The sequence below is a fragment of the Buteo buteo genome, chromosome 1 (assembly GCF_964188355.1).
Source record: "Buteo buteo chromosome 1, bButBut1.hap1.1, whole genome shotgun sequence".
NCBI lineage: Eukaryota > Metazoa > Chordata > Aves > Accipitriformes > Accipitridae > Buteo > Buteo buteo.
The window spans coordinates 13,803,017-13,816,175 of NC_134171.1; the positions used below are offsets into that span (position 1 = coordinate 13,803,017).

Sequence of the window (13,159 nt, forward strand, 5' to 3'; positions counted from 1 at the left end):
GCTTTTGGGGGCATTTTTGGGCAATGGAGCTTTAACCCTTTTGTTTGGGGACAGTCTGGGGCAATTATTGCTTATTTTATTGGTCACTGAATTGACATGTTAATTATTTCTTTAACTCACATGGGAATAAAATTCATCAACCTTGATAGAATGTTTTTACACTGGAAAAAGTGCAGGTCAGCCTTTCTTCTGGAAAAAAAACAAAACAAAACAAAAAACAACCAAAACCCCTCCCACTTTTAAATCCCTCCAATAACTAAACTTTTCATGTTAGTCTTTGTTAATCAGTAGTATATATTTATGCAATTTTGCGATGTTGTTTGATTTGGATCTGACTTCTTCATCCAATTTAATTATTTGTTGTAGGGTTAATGTCAAATTGTTGAATGTGCGTGTCTCATTCCAGGATCAAAGATGCAGTACATGTACATCATAGAACTGGGTTTATCCTTTAGTTACACTGTTTGGTGGCACAACTAATTATCTGCATGACTCAAGTCCATTAAGTCTGAACCAAAGGATATTGATTTTATTGGCACAATTAAGCAAATAGTACAGATAGAAAATAGAGTAGATATATTTTAACAAAGGTTGTGACTTTATTTCAATAATTGCCTTTTAAAATAAACTTTTTAATGTACACCAAGCTGTCAATAGTCGGATTTTGTGAAATTGTTAAAATATGACCTAAATTTTTCTAGATTAAAAAAAAAAAGACTGTTTGGCACAATGATTATCATGATCTACCTTTCTAGCATAATTTTATTTCCTGAGGGCTGTTTTGTAGACTGGTGATCCTGTTCTTATTTTCAGTTAGTTGCCACCCTTGTCCAAAAGTGCTTTTCATCCCACAAAGTTATTAATAAACTCTGATACAGTAAATCACAATAATTTATGCTTTTTCCTTTTGTAAACTTAATTTTCTGGAAGACCTCTGTTTGTGATACTTGAAAGAAGTGCAGATGTGAGCAGTCTGGACCTAGAACCCAAGGGTGGGAGGTCTTTGAGAAATGACATGTTTTGAGCATGTCTTTTGGGACTTTGTACATATCTTATGTTCTACAGCCCCCAATGGCCAGGGATCCTAGTTCTCCACTGAGACTTCAAAAGGCTGTCATGATATTCTTCATTGCAAGTAAAAGAGAGCAAAGATAATATACTCCAAGATTGCTGCTAGGACTCTTTGTTTCAGTGGTGTTGCTAACAGAGGAAACACCATTTGTGTAAGAGTATTTGGGGAAATTTTCTAGGATGTTGAGGTGGCCTTCTGAACTGTGGTGCTGTGGTAGAAGTTAGGAGAAATATGTGCGTGAGCGGGAAGGGAGCAGGGTACTATTTATGGCTTTGAAAATGAATACATGAATTTTGCATGAAGTGCACACAGTAAATAAAGTGCCAGGCTTCCCTGGTGAACCCCCGACTCCTGTCATGGCCTGTAGCCAAAAAAGTCATATTCCTTCTCATTTTCTCACTGAGTTTTCAGATAAGCACAGCACAGATGAGAAAAGGAAGATTTTATTTTTATTTTCAATGTTTAGGCACCAACTTCAAAGATGAGAGATCTTGCCAGGCTTTACAAGAATGCAGTGTGTTAAATGCTGCATTTTGGGCTTAGTTATCCTTTGGCTATTTCCCAGTTCCAACTGCTGGGTCCTACACCCTTCTGGAGCTTAAGCACACAATCCATAGTTACTGTTAATTGGGACATCTGATAGACTGATCATAAACAAACCTTGTATGCCTCATTTGTGCTTTGAAACTACAGAAAACTGCTAGCAGGTCAGCAAAATGCAAAAGGAAAGAGGGTACTTCTCTCTGTCTTTTACCTAAAAGCAATTTTTTTAGTTCCCCACCTCTTTTTCCGTTAAGCATCTTTAGTTAGGGAGTGTTTCCATTTTTTATTTAACATACTTTTTTTGTGGGAAAGAAGAAGATGAAGAAAATACCATGTCTCAGACTCATCCTCAGGCTTTGGTCACTGCAACCCTGGTCTAATCAATCTTGATGTGTCCAACATTTGCTATTGTTCTTTTTTCTTAACGCAAGAGGGAGCCAAAAAGTTTGGTACAAAGCATGCACGACTTGAATGCTGTGCATAGAGGACTTGCTTCATTAGGAAGAACAGTATGAAAATGTCATATTTCTGTTTTATCTGTGCTGCAATGATGTGTCGAAGGCAGAGTGATGTGGTCTGTCACTTCAGTTTGCTGTTTGCCATGAAACTGTGCCTTCAGCATGTTGTAGTCACCAAGGGTGTCAAAGTTGGAAAGGCTGGCAGATAGCAAAGGAAAATTTAACTGTGTTGTTGTGCATCATGGCTGAATATTAGCTCTTCTCTTGGTTGTATCACTGTTAGTAACCATTAAAATCAAACCACCCTCCTGCATATTTTGTCAGAAGGTTATATGGTTTTACCACAGTATAACATAGGTCTGACAAGGATTTTTAGCTTAATCACTAACATGCTTACTATTTTAGACTTGCTTAGGTAACATGTTATCACAAATCTCAAGCAGCTGTGTGTATCAACTGAATATTTTTCTAATATAAGTTCACAATAGCATAAACGTTTTTCACGTCTTTCTTCACCTTCAGATTTTCCTCAGTCTTAATCTATATGTGTAATCTGACAGTGTCATTTCTAGCATCTGACCTTATGATGCTGACCATCAATCTAAAGCTCTCACTGATCCTTTCAATCTAAGTGCATGAAATTGAAAAAAAAAACAATCAGAGAGGGGGGAAAGAGGAGTTAAATTCAGAAGCTCCTCCTTCCACTTGTTCTGTACCATGACTACTACATTTTAATGTAATAAATATTGTCTTTTAAAATATTTTTTAAATTTATACTTAAAATCTGACTAGTTTTATTAATAATCTTCCAAAACAAAAATATAACTGGGAGAGTTGAATTTCCTCTCTGAGATAAACATATATAGAAAAACAAGGGGCATATTATATAGCAGTTGGAGCAGGAGACTGGGGACTTTTGAGTTCTGTTCTTACTCACTGTGTGGCCATAGGTTGGCCACTTAATCTGACGGTGACCCAGTTTCCCCAGATATGAAATGATTATAGTACAATACTTACCTTGAAGGAGTGTTGTGAAATCCCAGTCCTACACCTGCTCTCACAGGGGATCAAGAACTTCTTGCTCATAAACAATTTCAAGATTAGTGCAAGATATTAATGCTAATATGTTTATGAAGGTTTGAAGTCATATGTTTTATATCAGCTTAATCTTTTTTTGATATGCAAGGTAGGTACATATATCAATTGAGAAGTTTTGTGCTCTAAACCATGATTGAGAATATTTTCATTATCATGTTTATTTTCTCTCTAGCCTCTGTACACTGTGAAAGATGCCCAGGAAATAGAGGAGAATAAAATAGACAATAAGAGATTACAGCAGCACGTGCTGACCTTGAAAGCCCAGCTCAGGGACCAGGCTGCCTTGCAAAATCAGTTTCATGACTTGCAGAATGAAGTGGAACTCCTTCAGGCTCAGCTATGTGAAAAGGTATAATAAAGCTGTTTTCTGTGTGCTTAAGTGGGTGGACAAATATGAACATTGACTTCAGATTCTAATTCTTTCTTCTCAAAGGAGAGAACCAAAATAGTCTAGTTTCCTGGGAATGAGTCTGAGGATAATTAAATGGTTTCCAGGCATATAAAAGTACCCCTGACTTCAGAGAAATAAGGAAAAGATGTAAACTGCCTGGGTGGTCAATGTTATGGAAAGATGATAGACTATAATAAAAGTTGCCGCCAGACTCTGCTATAATCCCCATAGTGTAATGCAAGCAAAGTGGTGCTGGAATTCTTTACAGAGCCACCTCCTTGGCTTAAATTTTCAGGATTTTTAACATTCCAAACTCTTTTGTTGCACTATATCAGATTAGGAAACACAGTGACCTAGTGATAGAATTTTGATAGAGTTTTTCCTAACTTTTTTTGATCCACCTGCTAGGGTTACACATTAAGAGTTTCATTAACACATTTTCAGTTAGCCGTGTGGTTTGTATTTTTATTCATTGACATAGTTATTCTGGTGAGAACCCCCATGTACACAAAAGTACACTTACATGAGCAGTTTTTACATTTGTGCATTATATTTCACCTGGCAAACCAGAGCAAGTACAGACATTAACATTTGCAAAGCTACTGCCTTATAGTGTAACAGCAAAGCTACTGCTGTCAATGTGGCTACAACTACTGAACTCTTAGGTGGAAACAAATTACTGCTAGGACTTGTTTCCCTTACATTTTGTTTCCTATTTCTTTGGAAACTATTTTTTGAAAAGCAATGATAGTTACAATGTGCGGCAAATTGGAATTGCCCATCATATTCTGAAGCAACTAGTAAATGGCATTTTCTCAGTAGTATTCTTCATACCCTGATACAATGTGTAGAACATGCTTCTCCTCTGTCTTTCCTCTGAAATACAAGAGATTATTTTCTTCTCCCTACTGGGTGCAAGTTTCATCCTACTTCCTCCATAGTAAATCCACCAGTTTTACAGTTTGGAGTTCATTGGGTTTTTTGGGGGGTGGTGGGGTAGTGGTGGTGTTTGTTTGTTTGTTTGCTGGTTTTGTTTTTGTCTCGTTTGTTGGGGTTTTTTTCCGAGCCTTGTCATGTGCTGTGATTTGCTTTAAACCAGTCTGTACAGAGGGTTAGTGGCTTCTCTCAGGCATTGATTAGGATGCCTCTTAGCAGAACAGTGGTGGTAATATGAAATTGTTTTGTGGTGTCTGGTGTCTGTAGTGATGGATGGTGGATATCAGATGGTAGATGAATAAAGGGTGAGACGTGCTATCCATATGAATGCACAACTCCTAATTGTTCTATTGCATCACCAAAATGTTTTGCTCCATGCCTCATCAAGAATTGAATGTCACCAGTGCAGGGACCTACTGCCAGCTTTTTCTTTGTTCCCTCAGTGATAGCACAATGTAAAGATGTCTCTCCTGTCCTAACTACTTTGTTTCTTCCCGAGCCCACAATTTATTAGCTGAGGACCATGTGACCTCTTTCAGCATAACTGAATTCTCGTAAAGGGAATCTTTTTCTGATGCATATAATGTATTTACTATAGGCTTTAAGAAATACAAATTGTCAAGCAAAATGAATGCGAAGGAATCTGTACTTTATTGCCAAATAATACCGTTTTGTTTCGTAATAGAAATGGATTTTACCTGGCAGGATATTGTATTTTTTTTCTGCATAATCAGAAAGCAGGTTTCCCATTAATAATAAACACTTTAATCATAAGGTACAGACTAGATCATCTGGGTCACCCTGGCTCACCTCCTAATACAGGATATGCAGCGATTGTGTCAGAGCAGAAAGCTATTGGTGTTCACTTTTCAGATCCTGTGGTGGAATACGCATCCAGAAAATCCCTTCCTGTTTCTCTCATTCTACAATATGTTGTAGATAAGAAAAGGGAAAACTTTCCCCAAAAGAGTCTTTTGAGAGATTCACAGAGTAAATGGGAACATGAGTGCATAATGAAGGATACCAAGTCTTTAATGTGATGCTGCTTTGATGAAATAACCTCACTGATATAAGGCTCTGTCTAAAAACATCCAAAAGCCTTTGGTAATACATAAGACCAACGGTAATGCTAGTAGGGCAGTGTTTGCCTGCCAGGGCCTATCCGTGTACAACCAGCTCCTTACACTGCTTCATCTTGTTTGTGATACAGGGTCACACAAATATGCCAAGTGCACGCCTTGTAAGTCAGGTCTAAAACAAATATCAAAAAACTGCTGCAGTATCTTCAAGTGAGTCATGAATAAATTAATGCAGAATGTTTTTCAACCTCTCAGGAAAAAGAACTTCAGAAGAGAAAGTCTGAAGCGAAGTTGCTGCTAGCTCCTCTGAAGGTACTGTATTTCCCTGAAAGCTGAAGCAGGACCTACCCTTTGCTTACAGGCTTCTGTCCGTGTGCCTGCCTTCTGCCGCTGCCCTGACTTAGCTGTTTGCTACTGGGCTTTAGGATTTAGGCAAGGGCTCGCTGACATTATTGCCATAGGTACTCTTTGGCCTGTCAAAAGTGGGACCTCACACATGGAAAGGGAATGTCTCTATCCATTTTATCCAGTTTAGCATGTATTGCTGTTGCAAGGTGCAGAGGCACCTAATGGCCTAGAAACATAGGAACGCAATCTATAGCTTTGGTTCAAAACATGTGAAATTACATCAGACACAAAATGTAATCTTGCAGTCTCAACGGGGAGTGAAATCAATGTATGTGTGTTCATGCCACATAGGCTAAGCTGGCTTGCCTTACCCGAAAGTGCCAGGAAAGGAACAGCTTCATTATGAGGATGCATGGTGAATTTCACAGGCGAGGAATTATTAACTCTGCATTTGATGAAGAGGTGAAAAACTTGGTGAATGACCTGGTCCTGGCAGAGTACACAGTCACTTTTACACCAATGTGTGATCAAGAGGTAAGTGTTAGTACTTCCTTGTAGGATCCTCCCATTTCCCCTATTGTATTGTCAGTGATTTATTTATTTTAAAGTGTTTAGTGAGACCCAAAGTGTAGTTATAAAATATGTTTCAGCACTTAATATAAATATTGCTTCAGACAAGTCAGTGGAGTTGGCTGTTTTACTGCTGTTTTGGTCAGAGTTTAAATCTTTTTGAACTTATCACAAAATACGTCAGTGCTCCATGCAAAAAACACTTCCCTGATATTTTGACAAAGTATCCTAGTGGATAATGCAGCACATATTATTCAATTTCACTTTAAATATGAATTTTGCATTTTCTTCCTGCACAATGCATTGTCTCGGATTTCTGAAGAAATCAGAAACAAAAGGTCTGCAATGAATCATTTCAAGTTTTAAGTCAACTCAGTAGACATTTGTATTCAAAAGGGAGTTAGTTACTTGTGTTTTGCTGGCAAGATGAAAGAGATTCCAGCAGGATACACTCTGCTTCACACCTGATTCTGTTGAACATTATCATTAATAGCTTGGATGCTAGGAATATACTTCGTATTTGGGGAGTGGCACCTACTTGAAGACATTCTTAAGGACAGGAATCTGAATCTGGCAGCCGGGAGAAACAGGAATTCCCTTGCAGTACTTCAGTAACCTTCAAACAAGCTCCTTTTTTCCCTTTGATTTTCTCTCTCTTATTATTTTAAACAAAACCTGTAAAAAAACCTAAACAATATTTGATAATGTCTGTGTCCAGTATAGTCAAGTAGAATCTTGCTAGTTAAAAGGGCAGGGTGGGATATTTTGTGTTACACATTTGTAAAACATTGGGAAAGCAGCTGCCTACCACAACAGGACACAGAACATGGGTTCATACTGGTTTGTACTTCAGCTAACACAATGCGCTGCAAAATGGGTACATATAAATAATTTACTTTTTAATAACACTGACATCTGTTTTTCATCAGCAGAAGTAAAGATGCTCACAATGGGCATATAGTATACTAAATCCACAGGATTATTTTTCTGATTATTTTACATTTTTACACACAGAGCGGTATTCTGTATCACTCTGAAGAAGCTTATTCTAGTGTTATTAAGTGTTGCAAGCTGTCACTCAGTCATACTTGTTTCTGTGGCAAAAAGTAATTTAACTGCATGTTAATGAAAAGGTAGATTGGTTCCTGGTTGCAGGACAGGACAGGATTCCATGTCTGGCTATGTCTCCTTTGAGTATGTCAAGTCTGGGTCCACCACGGTCTCGCTCAAGCTCACACTGAGAATGGATGTTTTATGTGACAGTAGTTAGTAACTCATCTGTCAGAAGGGAGGTAATACTTCACTGCCTTCAGACATTTGCTCAGACATTGTTGTGGTAAATGAGCATCAGTGTAAAGCTTCCCAACACAATAAATACCAAAATACTGTGCACACTCACACTGTCTCCCTGAATGTCTAATTATCACAAAACTTAGCAGCTCCAACAGGAGAGAATTAGATTGAATCTATATTCTAATGGCCAGTGAGTTCATTTGCAGCATAGGAGCCCCATATTCAATTCCCTGCTTCGATGGATATTTAGCTATTCATACTAAGTGGAGCACAAACCCCTTCCCACAGTATCCAGCACTGTCGTGGCCAGAGGTCTCACTTAGGCTCAGGCACACTGGGATTCAAGCCTGGTTTTTTTTGATCGTGCAGAGAATTGACTGGCTCTTGGTGGGCACCTTGACACTGATCTTCAGACCATTCCGGTCTGTGATAAATACTGTGATAAGTAATTCCATGTGTAACAGGGGAAACCTTTCCTGATCTGTATGTTCCCGTGAAAAATTTAGGTTTCTATGGATCAATTTTCCAATGGAAAACAATTCAGTAAGAAAATGTCCAAGTGTCACTACTCCTAATTTAATAGATAATGGTTACAATCAAAAAGAAGAGAGACCGTTTCATATTCATGTGATACATTCCTTTGGTTTTAAAAATCCTGTACTGAATTCTGTAGCCATATGTTAAACTGAACTGACTTTTCATCTTTGAGGATTAATTTTTTTGCATTTCAACTCTCATTCTCACTGCAATTCACAACTGAGATTCCAGGGCTATGCCCAGCTTTTACTTACATAAAACTCCTTTGAAAGCTCATTCCTTTCGTTCCCCTCAGATTTTCACTTCTAAATCATTCCTAACATTTGAATGCTTCTAGAGAAAGCCTGGTGGATTTTTTTTTCCTTTTTCTTTATTTCTCCTTCTTAAATTAAAGATTTGCAATTGGCTTTATTCATTTCTGGACCCAGTGAGAAATGGAAGCCTATCACACAATGGCAGCAGACCTGCCTGCTTTGGCTTACAGATGTATTTCCACCGAAAGTTTGCAGTGATGCATGAAGGGCTGATCCAGAGCCCTTTGAAGGGAAAAGGGGTTCTGTATTCAGTTCAATGCCTAGCCTTTTGTAGTTTAGGAAAAAACTTTGTGTCTGGTTCTCCAAAGAAAATATGTTTTAAAATTCTTTTAAGAACTCTTTTTTTTGTCATGCCTACATGGAATTACATGTAGACTGGATAGATCTGCCCTAGCTGTGTGATAGGAAGCTCTGGCTTCAGTGGAGGGCTTATAGGCATCAACTAGTTGCTCATGCTTAAAGACAAAAGTGAACTTCAGTTCTTTGCTTATTCAGGACACAACGGATGGTTGGTCATTCCCTTCTGTTTGCTAGAAGTATTTTCTTCCTAATGCTTTTCCCAATTAAAATACTAAATCACGAAGACAGTGTGATGCTAAACCAATCATCTTTAGAGCTTCTCTTCAGACTTCGCTTTCAGCATTCGAGACTCTGTTTTCAGACATGATAAATCACTGTTGTCCCAATGGCTTTATTTTGCTGATTTGCACTAACTCAAGACTTCAGATCAGTTCAGTTTAGCAGAGCAGCACGCATTTTAAGTTTTGTCATTCTTGATTATGTTCACAACCCAGTGTTACCTTCAAATGTTTTTGAGTGAGAAATAAAATTTGCTTGAATCATGTAGTATCACATGTTTTTGTTCCAGCAGTGTACTTTTCACTGAGGCCAGATATACACTAGAGTAATATGTTTAGAAAAGAAAGTAAATTTTCCTTCTCTTAATATTCTTTTCAAGTCCCTGTAAAGAGGACTAGATTTTGAATGACTTTTCCCCACCATAAAACTGTACACCACGAAGCTCTTTATTTGTAATTTAGTTTGAGTGATTTAGTGCAATTTAGTTTAGTTTTACTTTGCTTTATCATAATAAACATATACAATTGCACAGAAGTGGGTTTATTTAAATTCTTTTTCACCCAGAGAATATACCTATGTCACTGGAGTGAAAGTAAAAATTGTGTGCAGGGTAGTGAAGAAAAACTGCCTCTCAGTTTTGAAAAGAATAGCCTTTTGGGGAGCCATAAGGATGACAGTGTGTGTCTAATATGGACTTGGAATTTTTGAAGGCACAAAGAAGTTAATTTCTAAGCCTTTGTGATATGTTTTCCTTTTAAAAGACCTAAACTGAGAAACCATTGGAGTCCCTTGTAGTGGAGCGATAATAAATTTGGGCAACTGAAATAATTAAACCTTTGTCTTATTTTGTGTTTGGAAAATGAAAAGCATGTGTCTGAAGAGGACACAGCCCAGGGACAAGGGCTGCCTCCAGCGGGTGCATGGGGCACTCGGCACAGTGCCATAGCTGGGATTCACATGCCCAATGTCAGACACAGAATATGTGGCCATTTTTGGCCTTTTGTCATGTCCCATTTTAATCATCTTCTTTTAAACGTTGTTTTTTTTAATTGGAAAGGCCTTGGCCTCATATTCCTTTTCTTGCTGTTGTAGAATTAATTCATGGACTTTATTAACAGTTATTGTTTTTCTGCCTTTCCCAGTGGAAAGGACACAGCACAGCATTCATCAGCTGATGCTAGACATTCATGTTCACTAACCAGCTAACAAAAAGGACTGGGACTGGGCTTTGCAACAGCTACTCTACTTGGGTTAGTAATAGTGGGAAGCAAGAGAAAATGCTCCAGATAACTAATAGGAAATGTGAAAGAGGAGGCTCCACTTTTTTCTGAATTTAGGTGTCTACTTGCAGTTTAAGAAACAGGCTTTACCCAGATTGACTAGCTTGCACATGAAGCTATGTCCATCTGCTTTTGGTGTGTTAGAGAACCACAGAGAGGAGCAAGTGAGCTTGGCTTGCCTTTCACATAGGCTCATCCCAGCCAGTGCCACTGTGCGGTGTTTTGGAGCCTTTTCTCTCTCTTTTGGGATGTGCGTGAGGAAACAGGAGTATGTTCAACCCTTTCCCTCAAATGACTGAGCCAACAGCCTCTGTCCAGATGACTGATGGCTGTAATGGATCATGCTGCTGTACACATTCACTTCAATTTCTCTCATGCTGGAAGGCTTTGACTTGATGATATATTTTATATATTCTTTCCATAGTGGATCTGAAACCATTGTGGCTATTTGCCCTCATTTCTCAGGGCTGAGAGGGAATTTGTGCAAGGAATATAGGGATAAATGGTAGTGCTTTTTATTGCTTTTCATGGAGTCATCTTAAACCTTACGGATGGAAGGCTTCAGGCAAAGAATGTGTCCAGTGTACTGAATTATTTGTTTTACAGAATAGGGAATAAATGTGCAGAACAGTATAGCTTAATCCTCCTTTGTATCAGGGGATTTCGTCTGAGATACTTTTCGGTAGAACAATGCTTTTTCTTTTTTTCTATTTCTACTCATTTCTTTGCAAGAAACCACTTACTGCTTTCCTGTGAATCATATTTGAAGGAAACAGGCCTGAAATAACATTCTCTGATACTCTCCTTAAATTGATTTGTGCATGGCTGGTGAGATCAGAAGCTTTTCTGACACTGAGGGTGAGATACATTTCATGTTTGATGTCTGTAATTCAGACAATCACATCCATGGTAGTTTATCTATTTCTTTTCATAGTTTGTAGAGAGAAAGAGGTACTTACAATGAGGTATCCTGCCCATTTTACATATCTGCTTTAGATAATGTGGGAAGAATCCTATAAGTTGGATTTCATTGGTTGTGAAGGGGGCCAGGAGGAGATATGCTTTGGTCAGATGAGTCCCGCCCTCAGAGGGGAGAAGGAATCTAACTTTGGGCTTTCGGTCTTTTGGGGACAATGCTGATCAAGACCAAGGGACCTTTCAAGACAAAGTTTTTTGCAGGAAGAAGCTTCTTTTTCTGACATTACAGAAAATGTGACTTGGATCATTGGAATTCCAAGGGGATGATAGAGAGGAGATGGTGGTTCTTATTTAGTAATTTTTTTAAAAAGAGGTAAAATCCATTGCTGAAGGATATGTTATTTTTGACCTTCAGAAAGATTGATAAAAATACTGTGTCATGGTTGAACCCCAGCCAGCAACTAAGCACCATGGAGAAGGTCACTCCCTCCTCCCCCCTCCCAGTGGGATAGAGAAGAAAATCAGAAAAAAAAAGTAAAACTCATGAGTTGAGATAAGAACAGTTTAATAACTAAACCAAAGTATAATAATAGCAATAATAATAATAATAATAATAATAATAATAATAATAATAATAATAATATAACATTAATAATAATTGCAATGAAAAGGAATATAACAAAGAGAGAAATTAGACCCCAGAATAGACAAATGATGCACAATGCAATTGCTCACTGTCTGCTGACCGATGCCTGAGCAGCGATCTGCCCCTCCCAGCCAGCTCCCCCCAGTTTATATACTGAGCATGATGGTCTATGGTATGGAATATGCCTTTGGCTAGCTCAGGTCAGCTGTCCTGGCCGTGCTCCCTCCCAGCTTCTTGTGCACCTTCTTGCTGGCAGAGCATGGGAAACTGAAAAACCCTTAACTTAGGATAAGCACTACTTAGCAACAATTAAAACTTCAGCGTGTTATCAACATTATTCTCACACTAAATCCAAAAAACACTGTACCAGCTACTAGGAGGAAAATTAACTCTATCCCAGCCAAAACCAGCACAACTGAAGGGTATAAAATACAGATTAAAAATAGTTAAGGGCAGCCTGGCCTTTCCAGTGAAATAACTGATAAAGCTGTTCAATAATTATGTAAATAGCTGTTTGTGCAAAAGGTATCTCAAGAATTTGTGATGGCTGAGGAGATGGTACATACTCAAGGTTAGTGTCATTTTAAAGTAAAATTGGGTTTGATTGACAAAGATTTAGATCCGTTTCCTGACTGCGTACATAACACAGACATTTTAGCAGTGTTTTTTGCTCTAATTCATGGGCAACAGCGTGCATTTGTCTAGAAAAGAAAATGCAAGTAACAGCCATGATTAAAAAAAGAAAAGCTTTAAAATGTAACCTTCCTTTATTTTCTGATCTATTTTAGAATTTAGAGTAAGAGAAAATGTGCAATTAAAAATATCCAGATGAATTAAAACATTTTATTCTTATCTCTGACACCACTGTCTTTTTAGTTTTGTAATGTTGGGGCAAAGTGATGGGTTTTGTTTTTAATGCCAATCCTTTCTAGAACTTGGCATTATGCAAGTTTACACTTCTTTTAAGTTTGGTGGAATATCACGGTATTTTCATTTCTTCCTAGGTGGAGTAGTTTGTGGAAACTTGAGAGGAAAGCAAAAACCATCAAAGAAAAATAGAATCAATATTGTAAAAAAACCCAACAAAACCCCAAACA

The 13,159-nt window shown here is 38.0% G+C and overlaps 1 protein-coding gene across 1 annotated transcript in view; it reads left to right on the forward strand.

The window, feature by feature from the left end:
- Window positions 1–13,159, forward strand: part of C1H4orf50 (chromosome 1 C4orf50 homolog) — a 56,433-nt gene that overhangs the window by 22,280 nt on the left and 20,994 nt on the right. Inside the window, exons 10-12 of the mRNA XM_075022765.1 lie at window positions 3,344–3,520; window positions 5,833–5,889; window positions 6,277–6,459. Of these exons, the coding sequence (XP_074878866.1) occupies window positions 3,344–3,520; window positions 5,833–5,889; window positions 6,277–6,459 (417 nt within the window). The remainder of the gene's footprint in view (window positions 1–3,343; window positions 3,521–5,832; window positions 5,890–6,276; window positions 6,460–13,159) is intronic.